Source organism: Drosophila albomicans, chromosome 2L, assembly GCF_009650485.2.
Source record: "Drosophila albomicans strain 15112-1751.03 chromosome 2L, ASM965048v2, whole genome shotgun sequence".
Lineage (NCBI taxonomy): Eukaryota > Metazoa > Arthropoda > Insecta > Diptera > Drosophilidae > Drosophila > Drosophila albomicans.
Window position 1 is genome coordinate 26368884 of NC_047628.2, and position 19838 is coordinate 26388721.

The window sequence follows — 19838 nt, forward strand, 5'->3', positions numbered from 1 at the left end:
TCAAAAAAATTGAATAACAAGCGTAATTTTAAAGCTAGAGTTGCAAATTTTGGTATATATAATAATAACTATAGTAGTTATGATTCCTGAAAATTTCGAAGTTATAAAAGAAATACTTTTGTATGGGCAAAAACGCCTACTTATAAGGGTCTTAGTTACTTTGGCTGACAATCTGGTATATTGAGCCGTCTATGGTATATTTTGAATGCGGTACTATATTGATATACCAAACATATCATTTGGTATATTTTTAGTATTTTTTTTAAAGTATTTTCGGTATATTTTCAAAATGATACCGCAATATTTTGCCTTTATTAAAAATGGGTAGCGGGTATCTCACAGTCGAGCACACTCGACTGTAACTTTCTTACTTGTTTTTTACATAGAAACAAGGTTTTATTTAACTATTTAGTAGCTCTCGTTGGGATTTTGTTAAAAATAGTGTCTCTCACATTTCGGTACTTTGAGGTGATGAGTTTGTTAACATGTGTTTGTAACCAGTCTTGGGTAATCTATACGTAACAGAGTGAAGCAGAGTGCTGCACCTTCTGCCCCATTTGAGTAGCACTTAGCATCTCCCTGCTTGCCTCTCGAGTGGCCCTTCTTCGATGTGTGCAACCATACCGTATTTTAAATGTTTGTTGATTTGGCAGATTAAAAAGTAAATCATTTACAAAAAGAATCCATGTCAAGTGTTCTTCTTCTAGTTGACAGACAATGATGAATCTGAAATTACAGAAATTTGTAGCAATTTTAATTTAAATTCGTAAATTGGTAAAATGTTGAGGTTGAGGGTAAGGTGCGGTTAAGAATCTGAAACGTGTTACATACTGCAGATAATAGCATAATTAGAGTCAAGTAATGTGCAAGTAGAACTTTTAGCTCATTGAGATTTAAGGATTAAAATAATTAGTGCACTTGGGAGATGAAGATCAGGAATTCTCTTGGGAGTGTGCTAAATTTACTATAGTTTATTAATTAATAATCATTTATTAATACTTTGTATAGTGCAGATTGTGAAAAGGTAGCAAATTTTGCTCCCAAATAAACTGCATAATAAATAAATTATTATAATTTATAGTTACAACTTCTCTTCATTTAAAATTCATTCATATCTCAATGATTTTTTTATATTGCCTACTGTCAAAGCGTTTAACAACTTTAACTGGCAATATTGCTCAGCAAGAAATGACGCCAAGGTATTAAGTTTATCAATGATTAAGTCAATGTTTGGCTGACAAGTAGTTCCATATCAATTGATTAGTTGGCCTTTATCTTTACAATCCAACAATTTGGTTTAGGTAACTTGCTTACTTTATTAATTGGCCATCGACAATTAGTCGAGCTATTAATTTCGTCGAGCATTCAACATGCGTCTGAACTTGATAATTTCCTTTCTGACTTGTTTGGTTTTTGCTCAAGCAGCAACTTTGCCAAAGGATGAAAAAGTGCGCTACGATAATCATGTTGTCTATAAAATCAAGTACAGCAATGCACTGCAAAGACAATTAATTCTAAAGCTGGTCGAGAGACATCAAAGTGTGAGTATTTTAATGATGAATATTACAAATTAAATTCTAATTTAAATATCTGGTTCAACAGTTCAGCCTTTGGAGTGAAACTGCAACAGAACTCGATTTAATGGTTAGTCCAAATGCAATTGAGGAGTTTAAAAAACAATTAAGTATTGCAAATACCACTGCTGAAATCTTCATTCCCAATGTGCAAGCGTAAGTCATAGTTTCATTACAATACACTTTTTAATCTCTAGAGAATGGAAATTCAGAAATTCTCCGATAAGCACGATTTATTCAATTAATCTACGATCTACGATTATTTACGCAGTTTAATCGATACTGAAACTGTGGAAAATACGAGAGCTGCTGAATCATTTGGCTGGACACGTTACAACACTTTGGCTGAAATCGAAGCTTGGCTGGATGAAATTTTTATCATTTACCCAGCTGTAACTGAGGAAATTATCATTGGACAATCCTACGAAGGACGCACTATAAGAGGTATAAAGGTCTCCTATAAGGAAGGCAATCCTGGAGTGTTTATTGAGAGCAATATTCATGCTAGAGAATGGATTACTTCAGCCACAGCGACTTGGTTCATTAATGAATTGCTCAGTTCAGATGATGAATTGATAAGAGAAATTGCTGAAAATTATGATTGGTATATTGTGCCTGTGTTGAATGTGGATGGATTTGCGTACACGCATGAGAAGGTTAGAAATATTATCTCTATTAAGTATTACTCATTTAATGAACCCTTTTATAGGATCGCCTGTGGCGCAAAACTCGTCAACCCATCAGCACTTCGAGTTGCATTGGCACCGATCCCAATCGCAACTTTGATGTGCATTGGATGGAGAATGGCGGCGCCTCTTCGAATCCTTGTGCCGAAGACTATGGTGGCCCAAATCCATACTCTGAACCCGAAATCAAAGCCATGTCCGATTATCTAAACAGTGTCAGCAGTAAAGTGAATGTGCTGCTCGCTTTTCACTCTTACAGCCAGTTGCTGCTCTCGCCTTATGGTCACACACCTGATGAATTCCCAGACAATTACAATGATCTATTGCAAGTGGCAAAAGCTTATGCCGATGCAGTGGAAGCTTTGCCTTATGGCACAGTCTATCGCTATGGCTCAGCAGCGAGTGTGCTTTGTAAGTATTTGAAATATTTACTCATTGAAAGTCTAATTCAATTCTTTATTCTCCTTTTAGATACCGCTTCGGGAGCCACCAACGATTATGCTTATCAGCAGGGCATCGAGATAGCTTACACTGTGGAGATGCGGGATCGTGGAGCCTTTGGCTTTGTGTTGCCGCCTGCTTTCATTATTCCCAATGCCGAGGAGACATTGGTTGGCATTATTGCTCTGCTGTCGGAGTGTGAAAAATTGGGCTATCTGGCTCTCAAATAAAATTGTCTAATAAATTAATTAAGATTATTTCACGATAAAAAGCGTTTTCCCCATTTCCCGTCTAGCATTGTCGATTTGTTCAGCAGTTGGCTTTAGATATGCGTTGCTTTTGGTTGTTGGCTTGTTTTGTGGTCCTGGCAAGTGCTGGGACATCGCAGGACTCTGCGAAAATGCGCTTTGATAATTATAGTGTGTATGAGTTGAATATCAGCAATAAAATGCAATTAAAGTTAATAAATCGACTCTGTGAAGTGAGTGAAAAGGTGAGCAAGTGTAGAGTGAAAAGGAAATTTTATGAAATTAAAGTGTTTACTTTTTAAAGTACAACATTTGGAAGTATTATGATAATCAATCGAGGAAGATGCATGTTATGGTTGATCCATCTGAAGTTAAACGCTTTCTTCTATTTCTTAAACTTTACGGCATCAGTCATGAAGTTCTTATTGCTAATGTGCAAAGGTAAGTGTTTGCAAAAGAATATTTAAATATTTAGATTGCCATATTTGAAATAAGTTATATAACTGCTAAGAGAAAAGTATAAAAAATTAGATTATCTTATCTTTTTTTGCACTAATTAAGTTTAACTAAAATATTGATTTCTACAAAGTATTTTATGTTTTTATTTGATAATTTTCTACAATCAAGTAAACGATAAAAAAGAGACCAATTTTGATAAGAACGGACAATCAGTTAGCCTTAAACATTGTCATTAAGATTGTTTGAATTACTGTTTGAATTGTTTTATAATTATGAAATTTGTGATAATCACATTTATATTGGACGGAAGTTGATAATTTTGCAGATATAAACTTTTGAGTTCAGATAAAATGTGGTATACAATTTTGCTATTCAATTTATAATGAAATAATAATTTATTTAAACTATTTCTTGATTGAAATTTCTCAGCATAATTGACACTGAAACAGAGGCGAATGCTAGATACTCAAATACTTTTGGTTGGAAGCGTTACAATACCTTGGCTGAGATTGAAACTTGGTTGGATGGCATACTAGAGAAATACTCGAATGTGACTGAAGAATTTGTAGTAGGAACATCCTACGAAGGACGCACTATACGAGGCATAAAGATCTCCTACAAAGAGGGCAATCCGGGAGTCATTATTGAGTCGAATATTCATGCCAATGAATGGATCACTTCGGCCACAGCAACTTGGTTCATCAATGAGCTGTTGAGCTCGGAGAATCAAGTAGTCAGAGAACTGGCTGAGAATCACGATTGGTATATTGTGCCTGTGTTGAATGTGGACGGGTTTGTTTACAGTCACGAAAAGGCAAGTGAATATTAGAATAAAATATATTTAAAATATGTATTTAATATACATTCTTTAGAATCGCATGTGGCGCAAAACGCGTCAACCTTCGAATTTCTCAAGCTGCATTGGCGTTGATCCCAATCGCAACTACGATTCGCATTGGATGCAGAATGATGGCGCCTCTGATGATCCCTGCTCTCAGGTTTATGGAGGACCTCATGCTTACTCTGAGCCAGAAATAAAAGCCATGTCTGAGTTTATATTTAGTATCAAGGATAAAGTGAATGTTTTGCTAGCTTTTCATTCATATGGTCAAGTGCTGCTCTCTCCCTATGGCCACACAGCTGAAGAATTCCCAGAGAACTACGAAGATCTAATGCAGGTGGCCAAAGCATATGCCGATGCAGTTGGAACTCTTTCCTATGGCAGCGTATTTCAATATGGTTCCGTAGCCAGCGTTCTTTGTGAGTTTGCACTTTTAATACTACAATTAATATTTAGTATATTAATTTAGTATATTTCTTATATTACAATCAGATCAAGCAACTGGCGCTACAAATGATTGGGCTTATGAACAGGGTATTTTAATATCCTACACAATTGAGTTTCGGGATTCTGGTAATTTTGGTTTTGTGCTTCCGCCCGCTTTTATTTTACCCAATTGTGAGGAAACTTTGACTGGCATTATTGCGTTGCTTGGCGAGTGCCAAAAATTGGGCTATCTAGATGCTAAATAAATAAATTGCTCAATAAATTCATTAAGATTGCTTTCACGATAAAAAACTAGAGTTTATTTCCACATGATTTAGTTATCGAGTTGGCGTTTTGATTTGGATATAAATCAGTTGATTTTTGCTATGCATTTGATTTGGTTGTTTGCTTCGCTTGTGGTCCTGGCGAGTGCTGGGACTTCACAGGATTCCGAGCAGAAGCGCTACGATAATCACAGGGTATATGAGCTGAACATCAGCAATAATGTACAACTGAAAATCATCAATAAACTCACTGAACTGAGTCAGAAGGTGGGTGGCATTAAGAAAGCATACTTTGTGGAACTTTTTATTAATAATATTTCTGTTTTAGTATGACATCTGGAAGGAATACAATGCGCACACAAAGCAAATGCATGTCATGGTGAATCCCAGTGAAGAAAAACGTTTTCAGCTATTTTTGAGATTGTTTAATATCAACAATGAACTGCTTATTCCAAATTTACAAAGGTGAGTTGAAGAGAAAGAAATGCTTTAAAAAATATTAAAGAAAATTCGAAAAAATCTAAGGAAGAGCTCTCTGAGAGAACTTTCCTTAAAGAAATTGTTGCAAAAAGGAATAAATCTTACTTTAAATGCAATTATATTCTTTAACGACTCAGATATTTAGATATTTCTTTAAAATATTCAGATATTTCTTTTAATAAAATTTAAGTGATCAAGTGCGAATGATTCACAAGTAACGATTAGATATGCTTTAACAAATATTGAAAAAGTTTTGAAGTTCACAGCTCTTTGCGATCTTCAGAACTTCCCTTTAAGAAAAGCTTCAGTTCACTAATTATACCCGCTACCCATAGGGTAGAAGGGTATTATAACTTTGTGCCGGCAGGAAATGTATGTAACAGGTAGAAGGAGGCATCTCCGACCCTATAAAGTATATATATTCTTGATCAGCGTCAACAGCCGAGACGATATAGCCATGTCCGTCTGTCCGTATGAACACCTAGATCTCAGAGACTATAAGAGATAGAGCTATAATTTTTTTTCGACAGCATTTGTTATGTTTGCACGCAGATCAAGTTTGTTTCAAATTTTTGCCACGCCCACTTCCGCCCCTGCAAATCAAAACAAGTAAGAAAGTTACAGTCGAGTGTGCTCGACTGTGAGATACCCGCTACCCATTTTTAATAAAGGCAAAATATTGCGGTATCATTTTCAAAATATACCGAAAATACTAAAGAAATACTAAAAATATACCAAATGGTATGTTTGGTATATCGATACAGCACACCATTCAAAATATACCATAGACGACACAATGTACCAGATTGTCACCCAAAGCAACTCAGACCCCTAGTAAGTAGGCGTTTTTGCCCATACAAAAGTATTTCTTTAATAACTTCCACAATTTTTATCTGATCACAACCAAATTTTCAGGAATCATAACTACTACAGTAATTATTGTATATACCAAAATTCGTAGCTCTAACTTTAAAATTACACTTGTTATTCGATTTTTTTGATTTGTGGGGGCGGAAGTGGGCGTGGCCAAAATTTGAAACAAACTTGATCTGCGTGCAAACATAACAAATGCTGTCGAAAAAAAATTATAGCTCTATCTCTTATAGTCTCTGAGATCTAGGTGTTCATACGGACAGACGGACATGGCTATATCGTCTCGGCTGTTGACGCTGATCAAGAATATATATACTTTATAGGGTCGGAGATGCCTCCTTCTACCTGTTACATACATTTCCTGCCGGCACAAAGTTATAATACCCTTCTACCCTATGGGTAGCGGGTATAAAAATCGAATAACAAGCGTAATTTTAAAGCTAGAGTTACGAATTTTGGTATATACAGTAATAACTATAATAGTTATGATCCCTGAAGATTTGGTTGCGATCAGAAAAAAATTGTGGAAGCTATTTAAGAAATACTTTTGTATGGGCAAAAACGCCTACTTACTAGGGGTCCGAGTTGCTTTGGCTGACAATCTGGTATATTGTGCCGTCTATGGTATATTTTGAATGCGGTACTATATCGATATACCATATATACCATTTGGTATATTTTTAGTATTTTTGCGGTATATTTGGTATATTTTGAGAATAATACCGCAAAATATATTGCTTTTATTTAAAATGGGTAGCGGGTATCTCACAGTCGAGCACACACGACTGTAGCTTTCTTACTTGTTTTGTTTAACAACTTAGAGCTCTTTGAGATCTTTAAATATTCCTTTGTAAAAAGAATTTCAAATGATTCATAACAATCAATCAATAATCATAAACTAAACTTTTAATTTCTATATATCCAAAAGTTATACAATCTTTATGATTTTCTTATCTTGAGCAACTTTAATATTTCGATAAATATTATAGAACTCTGTGATAAGAAAGCCTTCAAAGTTAAGGTTTTTGGTGTGCACTTTATAGCCCTTGATTTCACGTTCATTAACACTTAATTTATTATATTCCCCTAGTTTGATCGATAATGAAAGTGTGGCTAATGCAAGATATAGCACAACTTTTGGCTGGTCACGGTACAACAGCTTGGCAGAGATTTACACTTGGCTGGATGGCATCCTAGCCGCATATCCTGAGGTTACTGAAGGATCTATCATAGGACAATCCTACGAAGGACGCGATATACGTGCCATAAAGATCTCCTATAAAGAAGGCAATCCGGGAGTTGTCATTGAATCTAATATACATGGTTGTGAGTGGATTACTTCAGCTACGGTTACTTATTTCATCAACCAACTGCTGACCTCGGAGGATGAACAAGTTAGAGCGCTGGCTGAGAATCACGATTGGTATATTGTGCCGGTGTTGAATGTGGATGGTTTTGTCTACAGTCATGAGAAGGTAAGAACCCTAAACGAATATAGAATACCTATTTAATATATATTTTCTTTCTAGGATCGGCTGTGGCGCAAGAATCGCCAACCCTCGAACACCTCGAGCTGCGTTGGCGCTGATCCCAATCGCAACTACGATTCCCACTGGATGGAACAAGGAGGCTCAAGTGATCCTTGTGCCTCGAACTATGCGGGAGCTTATGCTTTCTCCGAACCCGAAATCAAAGCCATGTCGGACTACATCATAAGCATCAAGGACAAGTTGAATATCTTCCTTGGTTTCCACTCCTACAGTCAGTTGGTGCTTTCACCTTATGGACACACTGATCTGGAATTCCCGGACAACTATGACGACATGATGCAAGTGGCGAAGGCGTATGCGGATGCCGTTGAAGCCATGCCCTATGGCAGTGTCTATCAAATTGGCTCCTCAGCCACTGTACTCTGTGAGTTAGAACTCTCTTAAACTTTAGGCAGTTAAATTTTCATACAAAATCTTTTAGACTTCACCTCGGGCGGTGCCAAGGAATGGGCCTACAATGAGATGGACATTGAGCTGTCGTATACCATCGAGTTTAGGGACACGGGACGTTACGGTTTCATGTTGCCTCCGGCGTTTATTCTACCCAACTGCGAGGAGGCAATGACGGGTCTGTTGGCCATGATGGCCGAGAGCGACAAGTTGGGCTATCTGAAACCCAAATACGTGCTGTAAATGCCTGGAAAGTTGTGTTGAGCAATAAAGCAATTAAGATTGCCTCAAGTACTAGTGTTTTTTTTATATCTAGCTTGACCAACTAATTTAGCTAGTTAGTAGTCGTTCGTCATGCGTTTCATTTGGTTGTTCGCTTCGCTCGTGGTCCTGGCCAGTGCCGCCACAATTAAGGATACCGGAAAATTGCGATTTGATAATCACAGTGTCTATAAATTGAAAATTAGTAATAAACTACAATTGGCTATCGTCAATAAACTGTGTTCACTAAGCGAAAAGGTGGGTGTTGAGTTCAAGTGTGTTTGCTGTTTTGGATACCCTTTAATTTGCCTTGCTTTAGTATGACATCTGGAAGGATTACGAGGAGTACTCTAAGGAAGTGCACGTCATGGTGAATCCTGCTGAGCTGAATCGCTTTCAAATATTATTGAAACTCGCCGGCATTAGCAATGAAGTGCTTATACCCAATGTGCAAAAGTGAGTATGAAGAAAGTGAGAATTTTTTTTGTGTAAAATATTTTTTGTGAATATTTGATTTTGGGAGCAAAGTTGAGTTAAAGTTGCAAGCAAATATTTCGCATAGCACCGGCTAAGCCAAGCATACCCCGAACGCTAGATGGCGCTAAATTTGTTAGCAAATGTATCGAATTGTGCTAAGCCAAGTGTGCCACGAGCGCTAGATGGCGCTAAAGCTGTTTTCAAGCTTTTCGTTTAGTTTATTCAATAAGTTATGTAATTGCGATGCAATATTAAAGATAGATAACATATACCAAGTTTTAAAGCAGGCAAAGCAAAGGCCATATAAAATGTAAAACAGAGGCAGCTGAATAGACGGACTGATGGCTGAAGAATGACGGATTGGAAGAGAATACTTATACAAATTAAAGTCTCAGTAAGCAAAGAGGCGGATGGACAAAAGGTTTGACGTGAGAACAGACAGAAAGACAGTTTGATTGATTGCTAGATGAACTGAAAGACAGACTGACTGAGATAACTAGAGAATATTGCTAATATATTTAAGTATACCTCAGCAAATATTAAAGGCAGTTCTTGACCACATCAGCTTCTACTTCTCATGTTGATAGACGGATTGAGGACACTAAAGAACAATATACCTTAAAAATATATTAAAGGTCGTTCCTAATCATAGTTTATACTTCTGTTAAGAGAAAATTCTTATCTTGCTTTTTCAAGTGATTCAAGATATTTAAGGTATGAGCCAGTTTTCTAGAGTATTTAAGAAATAAGTTGTACCTTACCTTAGAGCTTCTGCAAAATATTTCCCCTGTTGAACAACGACCTTTGAAGGATAATCTTTTGCTAAAATCGTAAGCTTTATCTGCAGTTGAGCAGTTCTTCTTCTCCTATGCCCGATAAGATTGTGGGAAATGCCAAATGGATATTGTAAACGTGATAATGATATTGTATTGTGCGTTGTGTTGTGTTGCTTTAGGCTTATCGACGACGAGCAAGTGCCAAGTGGCCGAGATAGCAGCACCTTTGGCTGGACACGCTACTACGAGCTGGACGAGATTGAGGCGTGGCTCGATAGCATCTTTGCCGCCTATCCAAGTGTCACCGAGGAGTTCACAGTGGGGCAATCCTACGAAGGACGCCGCATTCGTGGCATCAAGATCTCACATGGCACCAACAAGCGAGGCATCTTCATTGAGTCGAACATTCATGCACGTGAGTGGATCACATCGGCGAGTGCCACGTACTTCATCAACGAGCTGTTGACGTCCCAGGATACAGAGGTGCGCAATCTGGCCGAGAGCTACGATTGGTACATTGTGCCCGTGTTCAATGTGGATGGCTTCGAATACTCGCATACCAAGGTGAGTGATGTGAATGAATAATTGTGATTTGATTCGATGATTTACAACTATTTTTTGTGTGTGGAGTAGAATCGCATGTGGCGCAAGACGCGTCAACCACATGCCACCAACTCGTGCATTGGCGTCGATGGCAACCGCAACTTTGATTCCCATTGGTTGGAAAACAATGGTGCCTCTAGCAATCCTTGCAGCGAAACTTTTGCTGGTGATGTTGCCTTTTCCGAACCAGAAGCGAAAGCGCTGTCTGAGTATTTGATCAGCATTCAGGACAAGTTCGATGTGTATCTTTCGTTCCACTCTTATGGCCAGTGGTTGTTGTCACCTTACGGTCATTCGGCGGAAGAACTTCCAGAGAACTATGACGACCTGCAGGAAATTGGCACAGCCTTCGTTGATGCCATACAAAACATGGTCTATGGCACAACTTATGTGCGCGGCTCCACTGCAACCACGCTCTGTAAGATGAAGATTTCGATTGCTTAAGCTAATGAATTTAATGCTTATGTTCTCCTTTTAGACGTTGCCTCGGGCAGCAGCGTGGACTGGGTCTTCAATGAGCTGGACAAGAAGGTGGCCTACACCATCGAGTACCGCGACACGGGACGTTATGGATTTGTGCTGCCCCCGGCACAGATTAAACCAAACTGTGAGGAGCTGATGACCGGCATGATTGCATTGATTAAGAAGACCAACGAACTGGGTTACATAGTGTAGATGATGATGACATTGCTTTTGTATATTTCTTGTTGTTGCGTTAACGATTAAAGTACCTCATGTAGGAGGCCAGCAGATCGTCCATTTTGTAGCCTTGATTCGTGCTGCACAGCAGCTTCGAGGCGCCTATCATGTTGCCGAAACGTATATGAAAATGATTCTTGCCCGAACTCCAGATGCCAAGCTCAGCATAGCTATAACTATGCAGCAGTTGCTTCGTCTGTGCATCAAGCAGCTGCAACCCGTCGCAATTGATGGCAATCAACAGCTGCTCGGGCAGCGATGAATCATTCAGCTGCTTAACGGCAAAGAATGTGGAGCCATAGCAAGGCTGCTTGGCCAACTGCTGGAGCAGCAAAAGCTTCGCCTGATCCTCTTCGAGTTGCTCACTTTGCTCCAACAGCGGCAGCAACTGTTGCTGCCACTCGGCCAGCGTGCGTTGTGGCAACAAATCCTCCGGGACCAACTCTTGCAGTTGCAATGCCTCATCACGCTGCTGATCGGCGCTGTAGATGAGCTGCGCCAATTGCAGCGACTGCTCCAAGTCCACCGCGTAGTAGCCTTTAAGATATTTGTGCAACTCTTGGGGATAGCTAAAGATCAGATCCGCATTGATGTCGTTGCCCGGCTGCGAGTCCAGCCAGAGTTTTCGCATGAAATGCAGTTGATAATGCGCATCGCAGCTGGCGCGAATGCTTTTCTGTTGACGCACAAAGTGCAGCAGCTCTGTGATGTAATCGAACACGAATTCCTCCTCGGGCATGGCATAAACCTTCTCGCCAATCTTCAGGAATATGCTGTAGCCCAGCTGCGATTTCAATTCCAAGCGCTGCGCAACATCCGAGATGAGTGCAGCGCCTCGAGTATGCGACTCGATCTCAAAGGCTTCCACAGTGTCGTCGGGGAAATAGATCTTGTGATAGATGTGCATGCAACGCTGTTGAATGCCTTCTACTTCAATCAAATGCGGCGGCTGCTTGCGTTGTCCGTGTTGCAAGCTGCGCTTCAGACGCTTCAAACAAGCATCTGCCAAGGCATCCGAACGCAGACGCAGCAGCAGAATCAGTTCACGCATGATCAACACCGAGGGCACCATAATTCCTGTGGCCAAATACAGCAAATCCCAGCCACGTTGCTCGCTCTCGACGTTTGTGTTGCCGGTGAGTTGCTTCATCAGCTGGCAGAAGAGTTCGTCACAGAGCAGCGGCTGATTCAAAGCTGCTTGGAAGATTAAATCCGTGTTTACAGCCAGCTGACCACGTGGAATGTCGCCCATGTACTGAGGGAAAGAGTGGAGAGATTAAAAAGGGATCGTGAGGAAAGTATTGTTTATCTTCTTACCTTTTGTATGTGATGGTAGATAACTAACGCTTGCTGATAGAGCTGCGGTTGGGAGTGAAGGGATTTGAGTAGAGGAGCCTTTAGTGGCTCGGGGGAATATCGCCAAAGTGGAGCCAATTCAGAGCTGTAAAGAGAAGATAATATGAATATGAGCTCAGCTAGAGAAATAGTACCAAGAAGTACGAAAACTTGACTGTGGAAGACCCTTCATTTTTTTAGTAGCCTACTTAAAATCTAAGCAGCTACAAATTCATTTTTTGATTACCAATTATAATATAAGAATATAAAAAAAACTAAGTAAACTACAGCCATGTTTTGACTGTAATAGACCCTTTACTTCTCATTGGTCTGCTTAAAATGTGAACTGATTCTAATTCATATTTAACTAACAACTTTAATAAATTAATTTATGAAAACTTAGTTTCTGCCGCTCTAAATTCAGTTTTGATTAACAAACTTTAATAAAAATAACTTTTTAAAGTTGAAGAAGTTTCATTCTATTGTTTAATAGACTGTTTTTCACCTTTCCAAAGTCAGTCAAGTTTGTTATGTTGAGATATTGTCAAGAAGTTTATCAGTTACGTTATTAGAGTATCTTCTTCTCTGCGTCAAGCTGCTTATACAGGCTGACAGGCAGACCAACCGACAAAAGTATCTCTATATGGGTCACCTATTCGGCTGTTCCTAAACATAATTTGTATACTTCATAAAGAATACGAATACTACTTTCCCTTGCTATATAAAGTTATCACACTCTCCCTTAAATCTATCGAGTATCAAAATTATCACTTACTCCAAGTTTTCTCTGAACTGTTGCTCCGCAAACTGTGCCAAGCTGTGCTGACGTCGCTTAGGCGCCACGGGTTGTTCCAACTCCTGCTTAATCGACGCCACTTTAGCGCCCGCTGTGTGCTCCTTGAACACCTGTTGCAATGCTAGACTGGGTCGTGTTAATGTGGCCAACACACGCACATTGCCGGCGGCGAATTCACCCGTCTGTCCATTAGCAGACCCACGCCAAGGACGTCGCACATCATCCGCAAGCAGCTGACCACCCGTGACTCCCGCCTCAAACTGCACCAAGTCACCAGGCGAGAGTAGCAACTGCTCCTCTAGCTGTTGTTCCACTTGACAACCTTCAATGGCCACCGCATAACTCGAACGTTGCTGCAGATTGAGCAGCATGTAGTTGATGAGCTCCGCAGCATCCAAGGCTTCGCTGCACTGCAGCACAAAGTTCTCATGTTGCACGGTGCGAACATGAAGTTGATCCTGCGCCTCGAACTGCACTTTGACTAGCTCCGCATATGTGCAGGAGGCGAGCACTTGCTCCGTCTCATCGATGAGCGAGAGTCCCGATGCATTCACGGCCAGCATGAGTTCATCGCTCTGCAGCTTCGGTCCAGAGAGACGCTGAACTTCATAGAGACGCGAATGTCGCATAGGCCACGAGAGATGCGCAAAGAGGCAAATGTCCTCCTTGGCACGCTGTTGGGACAACGCATCCTGACCCTTCTTGACGTAGGCGCTGCGCTCGTAAGTCGCCGCAATAAGCCGACTCCAATTCTGCACCGCACGCTCACCGGGAGCCAACAGATCTCTGGGCACAAACTCGGTCAATTGTTGCTCATTCAAAGCATTCGCAACTCCTGCGCCATGTTCAATGTAACAAGCCAGAGCACAGACCATGGCAATGTCCTTCTCGGAGCGACAACGATATTCGCCACACTTCAGACCAAGCACAACTTGTTTGTAGATCAAATGCGTGGCCTTTGGATCCACTGCAGGATCATACCAGGCATCAAAAAGCTCCTTTCGCAAATAAAGTTTCCAAGGTGAATCCAAATCTCGTTGCTCGCAGCTCGAAATGGCATCGAGCACATGCTCACGTCCCGCTCCGAGAGGCATGAGTTTCTCTTGGAAGGACAATACCAAACCGAAGCCAAAGCTATCGCTTAAGCCGAGCCCATCGCACAGTTGCTGCACTGCCTCCCTTGCTGTGCTGGCGGCATCCACTTGCAGCTTACGCGCCTCGCCATCCATCAGATAAATGGCTAACTTCAGCGGCTCTTTGTTGCGTATTGCCTGGAGTTCTAACAGCGATGGAGGTTGCGATCTTGCTCCATTCGCTAAAGTGCGTTCCAGATGTTGTAAGGAAGAAGACGAGTGCAACTTGGCGGTGCCCAGTTTCATGTAGCTGCGCAGATATGGCTCAAAGTTGCTGCTGGGCGGAAAGCAACTCAGGCAAATGGAGAGCAGCAGCCAACCACGAGCGTAGGAGATACGATTGGGATTCAAATAGAGCTGCTTGCAAATCTGAGCGAGGATTTCATCTCTGAAAGGGGAAAGAAAAAGGTGGAAGTTTAAAAATGTGAATATAAATAAAATAAATATTATAATTAAAAATGTGAGGGACCAACTTAAATTGGATAAATTAATATACTAAATTAATTACACTATTTAGTATGTTAATGTAGCCTAAATAGGATAATCCTAAATAAGATAAATTAAGTAAATTAAATACATATATTAAATTATTTAGTATTTAGTGTATACTAGGACTATTATTAATTGAAAATTTCTATTATTATTATTTCTATTAAAAATATACATATTAATACAGTGCAAGTAAAATTTGGAATGTGATTAAGCACATAAATGGCAAATTAAATATTATGTACTTGAATTGGGAATATAACATATATAGAATATAAATAAATATACCTATACTTATTACAGTAATAGAAAATGTGCATGAAAATATCAAGTAGTAAATTCGAAGGAAAAGGAATAAGATACTCAACTTCACATTCTGATTCCTTTGATAATACAAATTTATGAAAATGTAATTTAAGTAGGTAAAAGTTCCTGCCTCGCTTACCTCAAGCTCTCTTTGAGAATTCCATGCCCTATAATAAAGTGCAGCTTGTCCAGATGACTGCTGCCTGCATTCAGCCAGAGCTGATAGAAATCCTCAACTTCGCGTTGACCATTGCCAATTAGTTTAGGCTGCCTTCGGAGAGTTTGGCGAATGAAGCGACGTGGTTTGGAGCCCAGAATGCGAGCCATGTCCTGCATAAGTTGAGGATGGCGCAGCGAGTGATCTTTCGGAGTAGGAGCAGCCTCTGGAAGATCCTCCATAAAGCGTAGTATCAGCAACCAAATGGTCTAAAATATACAGAAATTTATTATAAATAAATGTAGAGTAAACCATTTCCTACCTTGGCTGCCATTTGCTCAATGGGCAGATCATGCTTCAGCAAAGGTTGCTTGAGAGGTTTCCTTTCATGCTGAGAAGTGTTGCCGCTGCAAAAATAAGTGGATGCATATTTCTGGAAGCTAAAGTCCGATGTGTCCACATTGTTAGGAACAGGTTTAGGCAATCGAATTGTGCCCACAGAAGTAATACTGCTTGACTTCTTCAGGGTGATCTAAAAGAAAAGAGTATACAATTATCAATATCAATTTTCATTTCAACTTTACATTTCATTTCTCTTATACGCTTCGATTGATACTATTTTTAATATAGTATTTATTGTACCAGCCCCGTTCTTAGTCAACCGTAATCTATGTATAGCTGCCAGTTATCTATAGTAAGCTTTTTCTTTAAGATATGCCAATGGCGATAAGACTCTGGAAACTCGGCCGATTATTTACGATCGCATTTTTATGTCATTTATCATTTTGGTAGGCATTTGTGTATTTACTCTTTCAACGCCTTCCGTTGCCGATAACTGAGCTGATTGAGCTCCTTGACTAACATAGAACTTATTTCAAACTTAGTCGCTGACAATCGACCGAACCGTGTGCATCACTCGACTTGGACGTGGACTTCGCTTTGGACTTCGATTCGGACTCTGAATCATTTGAAAATATTGTTTTTGAATAAATTTGAAAATTTGTGTTGTGTTGTTTGTTGTTTCATTTCAAGGGAAGTTTTGAGGTGGATTTTTGTGAAAAATTTGAAAAAGTTTGAAATTATGAAAGGAATTTAGTTTAAGAAAATTAAACTTAAATTCAAAATTGAACTTTGCTTCTAGTTATTCAACACAATTTACTAAAGTTGCCCTTAAAATTCAGAAGATTTTGTTGTGACTTTTCGTGAAAACCTACAAAATCTTTGAAATTCAAAAGGATATTTTTAGATATTGTTTCAAATTAAAACTGAGTTGAAATTGATATTCAAAGTTGAACTTTGTCTCTAATGATTCATTATAATTGCCTTAACAATTTTAGTGGTTTTGTTGTGGAAAACATATGAAGTTAAAAAAAGGAAAATTGAACTTTTCGTCGCCTGTGATTCATTACAAATAGTTAAAGTACAAGTAGTCCTCTAAGTGAGGACAATAAAAGAATAAAATAATTTAACGAATTTATAAAACATTCAAATAAAATTGAAAATGGTAGTTTCTAAAACTAAAAGCATTAAATATTTAGCTAAAAGTTTTTTTTTCTCGAAAAGTAAGAATTCTTTAGAGTATTTAGAAGATTTGTTTTTAGTATTATTTGTCGTCTTTTCAGAATGAATTTTTTCCTATTACTCACATTTTTTAAATTAAAATTTTCTGACGATTTTCTTTGACAATTTTACAGCATTCATGATAATAAAGGTTATTTAACTCTGATATCTATATTTATGTAGAGATTTTGTAATATTTCTCGCCCTATTAACAGAAGGCCAAACCGAAGGTAAGTGCAGGATAAGATAACCACGCAATAACATTTAAAAATATTTGTTTAAATAAAATATAAAAATAGCAAATAAAAGAAGCAATAACTTTATGGATTGCCAATCAAATGTTGAAAGATTAAAGAGCTCTAATCAGTTGGACTGTTTATGTAAATAACGCCCAAGTGTGGCGCAATTGAAATTTCGTTATCAATAACTTGAATAGAAGTATAAGAAAACAAAATTAAATATGGTCGAAATTTCCGTAGATAATAAAAACAAGTTCAAATTAAATTGCGATCCAAAATCGTCACTCAACTAATTTTAGCTATGGACTCAATAAGATAGTAATCGAAGATGATATTCAGTTGACATTGATTAGAAAAGCGCCTGCTTAGGATGACTATATAATTTACTACTTATATAAAGATATATAATATATATAGAACAAATGTGAGATAAGCGCGATGAGAGCAAAGCAACAAGAACAAAGAACAGAACACACAATCAATCCATAACTACACCACAAACCACAACGAAAAGACAAATGAGATTTGCATATAGATAAATATATGTGTGGAGATATCTCAAAATTCTTAAGATATCACCGAAGCGCGTTTTATTTACAAATACAAAATAAATTAAATTACATATGTAACATTATCAAACAATCACAAGGAACAAAGCTTTGTTTTTCTATTATTTTATATACATATATATATACAAGCCGACATTTATATAACAACATTTTGTACAAAGACAAGTCCCATATTTTTCATTTGTTTCTTTTTTTCCCAGTTGACAACACAAGTCAAGCAATTGAGGAAGCCAAAAAGTTAGCTCCACTTTCAACTGCTCTTTTGTAATATCAGCTACTAATATTCGTAACATATATATATAGACTTAAATACACTAAAATAAAACTATGTTAGTTATGGTTTCTTTTTGTTCAGGGCTGTCCCAGCACACGCAACTGCTAGAGACGCGTCTGATTGACAATTGGGCGTGGCGTCGCCTCATAGTAGTTGACGGGTCGGGACAACAGCTTTGTGGGAATGTCTTTGCGCAATCGCAACTCCCGCTCGAAGAGCAATGACTTCTCCTTCACATTCGGCCCCAGTGGCCCACTCACATCGGGCTCATCGTTCAAGAAGCCAAATACATCGTCCACAATCTGCTTCGAGGCATCGTAACCAGGTGTCTCCACAGCCAAACCGTTTGTCTTTGTTGCACTGCTGTTCGGCCGTGCTGCCATCGGTGTGATGATGATGGGCGACATCGGGGGCGGCGGGGGCAGCGACATGCGTGCTTGCAACGTGGGGGCAGGCAGCACAGGTTGCTCGTTACGCTTGATGGACTTTGTGCGCTTCGGCTGATGCACTGCAGCCATGGCAGCCGCATTTCTCGCTGCGATTTGTTCCTTGAGTCGCTGCTGTTGCTCTTGTTCTTGCTTCAGACGCAGCTGCTCCGCTTCAGCCTGCTGCTGCTTGAGTCGCTGCTGTTGAAGCAGTTCTTGCTCCGCTTTCAGACGCAACAACTCCTGTTCCTTGACGCGTTTCCTTTCCTTGTGCTGCTGGCGTCGCGTTGTCAGCTCCAAAGCGAAACGCTTTCGGGCCAAATAACCGCGACACAGTGCCTGCAATTTGATTGTACGACTGCGCACCATCGTGAACTTCGTGGTCAGCTGCTGGGCAGCAATGCATGCCCCCAGTCTGTGGAAGCCACGTCGCATGGTCAGATAGCGACGACGCTGCATGCGTCCTCGCCAATAGCGCTGCACCGTGATGATGGCCTGACGATATCGCTTGAGGTAGCGACGGAAGAGCACGCGACGAAAACCTCGCTGTATGGTCACAATAAATTTGAGCATCACGCGAGAGCGTTCCGCTTCCAACAGCGCATCGTCCTCATCGCGCAGAAACAGCTTCGTGCGTCCGAATTGACGATCCGAGTCAGCGGGCAATGCTGCCTCGCAAATCTGTCGCGCCAGCAGCCGGCAATCGCATTCATCCAACGGTCCAGTGCGTGGCACCAGCAATCGATAGCGTTCCACAAAGGCGCGGTAGGCGTGGCGTATGGGATAACCAGCACGGCGTATCCTGGCAGTCTCCATCATGCCCGAGTAGCGCAATTGGCGCACGCACAGCTCCTTGTCAAAGTTCTGCAGAGGCAGAGATAAACCGGATTAGTAAGGCAAAGCTTAGGGAAGCGATGATGATGGAATGATAGAAGCATCTGAAGAGTGTTTTATTGATGATGATGTGAAGAAGATGAAGATGAGATGAGGTTTGCTCAATGATGAAGATGTTGAAGATAGAGATTTAAAGTTGAATGTAGAGATGGAGCTGATGAACTGCTCTTTTTTATATTCACATAGATGTTGCGAAATTAAACGTAGAATGGTGATGAATTTCATGCTATTCTCAAAAAGTCTTCTTAATAATATAATGCGTTGATTATGCGCGTTAAAAGAAGATCATCTTAATAAAAATTGCACTTTCTGATTATCCCTGTACACATTTGTTGCCTTTTTCTTAGTAAGAGCAATTGAGAAATTATTATCTTTAAAAATTGCATATTTCAATCGATGCAGGTTTCCATAGAATAGTTCAAGATGATGTGATTATAATTTCGTTGACGCCTTAAAAGATTTCACATTCATTTAAAAGCGTATCCTCTAATTAAATTATGAGTAAGTTCAGTCCATGCATATACTCTGATTTAATGATGAGTGATTTAGGTCTCTTTAAGGTATATCAATAGTTGCAATTTTAATAACGTTTG

The 19838-nt window shown here is 39.5% G+C and overlaps 5 protein-coding genes across 6 annotated transcripts in view; 4 read left to right on the top strand and 1 right to left on the bottom strand.

Annotated features, from left to right (window-relative positions):
- The first annotated feature begins 1314 nt into the window (after window positions 1–1314).
- On the top strand, window positions 1315–2984 carry LOC117565570 (zinc carboxypeptidase-like). Its single transcript, XM_034244746.2, has 5 exons — window positions 1315–1541; window positions 1603–1730; window positions 1846–2230; window positions 2284–2671; window positions 2732–2984. Exons 1-5 carry the CDS (start codon window positions 1371–1373, stop codon window positions 2929–2931), a joined length of 1272 nt encoding a protein of 423 aa, XP_034100637.1. The 5' UTR covers window positions 1315–1370; the 3' UTR covers window positions 2932–2984.
- A 308-nt stretch (window positions 2985–3292) lies between these two features.
- LOC117565569 (zinc carboxypeptidase-like) lies at window positions 3293–4997 on the top strand. Its single transcript, XM_034244745.2, has 4 exons — window positions 3293–3390; window positions 3838–4222; window positions 4281–4668; window positions 4742–4997. Exons 1-4 carry the CDS (start codon window positions 3293–3295, stop codon window positions 4939–4941), a joined length of 1071 nt encoding a protein of 356 aa, XP_034100636.2. The 3' UTR covers window positions 4942–4997.
- A 48-nt stretch (window positions 4998–5045) lies between these two features.
- Window positions 5046–8538, top strand: LOC117565568 (zinc carboxypeptidase-like). Its single transcript, XM_034244744.2, has 5 exons — window positions 5046–5226; window positions 5288–5424; window positions 7403–7787; window positions 7842–8226; window positions 8284–8538. Exons 1-5 carry the CDS (start codon window positions 5062–5064, stop codon window positions 8493–8495), a joined length of 1284 nt encoding a protein of 427 aa, XP_034100635.1. The 5' UTR covers window positions 5046–5061; the 3' UTR covers window positions 8496–8538.
- A 45-nt stretch (window positions 8539–8583) lies between these two features.
- LOC117565003 (zinc carboxypeptidase-like) lies at window positions 8584–11126 on the top strand. Its single transcript, XM_034243948.2, has 5 exons — window positions 8584–8771; window positions 8833–8969; window positions 9946–10330; window positions 10400–10787; window positions 10848–11126. Exons 1-5 carry the CDS (start codon window positions 8607–8609, stop codon window positions 11042–11044), a joined length of 1272 nt encoding a protein of 423 aa, XP_034099839.1. The 5' UTR covers window positions 8584–8606; the 3' UTR covers window positions 11045–11126.
- Window positions 11085–19838, bottom strand: part of LOC117565567 (unconventional myosin-VIIa) — a 35414-nt gene continuing 26660 nt past the window's right edge. The window contains exons 5-10 of one of the 2 annotated variants that reach the window (XM_034244743.2): window positions 18187–19215; window positions 15607–15816; window positions 15267–15553; window positions 13179–14720; window positions 12386–12509; window positions 11085–12323 (exon numbers count right to left, since the gene is read on the bottom strand). In XM_034244743.2, coding sequence (XP_034100634.1) covers window positions 11085–12323; window positions 12386–12509; window positions 13179–14720; window positions 15267–15553; window positions 15607–15816; window positions 18187–19215 — 4431 coding nt within the window. Of the gene's footprint in view, window positions 12324–12385; window positions 12510–13178; window positions 14721–15266; window positions 15554–15606; window positions 15817–17646; window positions 19216–19838 lie in introns of those variants that run through there. The other variant, XM_034244741.1, reaches the window with a different exon arrangement.

Excerpts from the sequence above, each read along its gene's own strand:
- LOC117565003 (XM_034243948.2), top strand. The coding sequence starts at position 8,607 with ATGCGTTTCATTTGGTTGTTCGCTTCGCTCGTGGTCCTGGCCAGTGCC. Across the intron at positions 8,772-8,832 it reads TGTGTTCACTAAGCGAAAAG|TATGACATCTGGAAGGATTA; the intron begins GTGGGTGTTGAG and ends GCCTTGCTTTAG. Across the intron at positions 10,331-10,399 it reads TCGAATACTCGCATACCAAG|AATCGCATGTGGCGCAAGAC; the intron begins GTGAGTGATGTG and ends TGTGTGGAGTAG.
- LOC117565568 (XM_034244744.2), top strand. The coding sequence starts at position 5,062 with ATGCATTTGATTTGGTTGTTTGCTTCGCTTGTGGTCCTGGCGAGTGCT. Across the intron at positions 7,788-7,841 it reads TTGTCTACAGTCATGAGAAG|GATCGGCTGTGGCGCAAGAA; the intron begins GTAAGAACCCTA and ends TTTTCTTTCTAG. Across the intron at positions 8,227-8,283 it reads CTCCTCAGCCACTGTACTCT|ACTTCACCTCGGGCGGTGCC; the intron begins GTGAGTTAGAAC and ends AAAATCTTTTAG.
- LOC117565570 (XM_034244746.2), top strand. The coding sequence starts at position 1,371 with ATGCGTCTGAACTTGATAATTTCCTTTCTGACTTGTTTGGTTTTTGCT. Across the intron at positions 1,731-1,845 it reads TTCATTCCCAATGTGCAAGC|TTTAATCGATACTGAAACTG; the intron begins GTAAGTCATAGT and ends TTATTTACGCAG. Across the intron at positions 2,672-2,731 it reads CTCAGCAGCGAGTGTGCTTT|ATACCGCTTCGGGAGCCACC; the intron begins GTAAGTATTTGA and ends TTCTCCTTTTAG.
- LOC117565569 (XM_034244745.2), top strand. The coding sequence starts at position 3,293 with ATGCATGTTATGGTTGATCCATCTGAAGTTAAACGCTTTCTTCTATTT. Across the intron at positions 3,391-3,837 it reads CTTATTGCTAATGTGCAAAG|CATAATTGACACTGAAACAG; the intron begins GTAAGTGTTTGC and ends GAAATTTCTCAG. Across the intron at positions 4,223-4,280 it reads TTGTTTACAGTCACGAAAAG|AATCGCATGTGGCGCAAAAC; the intron begins GCAAGTGAATAT and ends TACATTCTTTAG.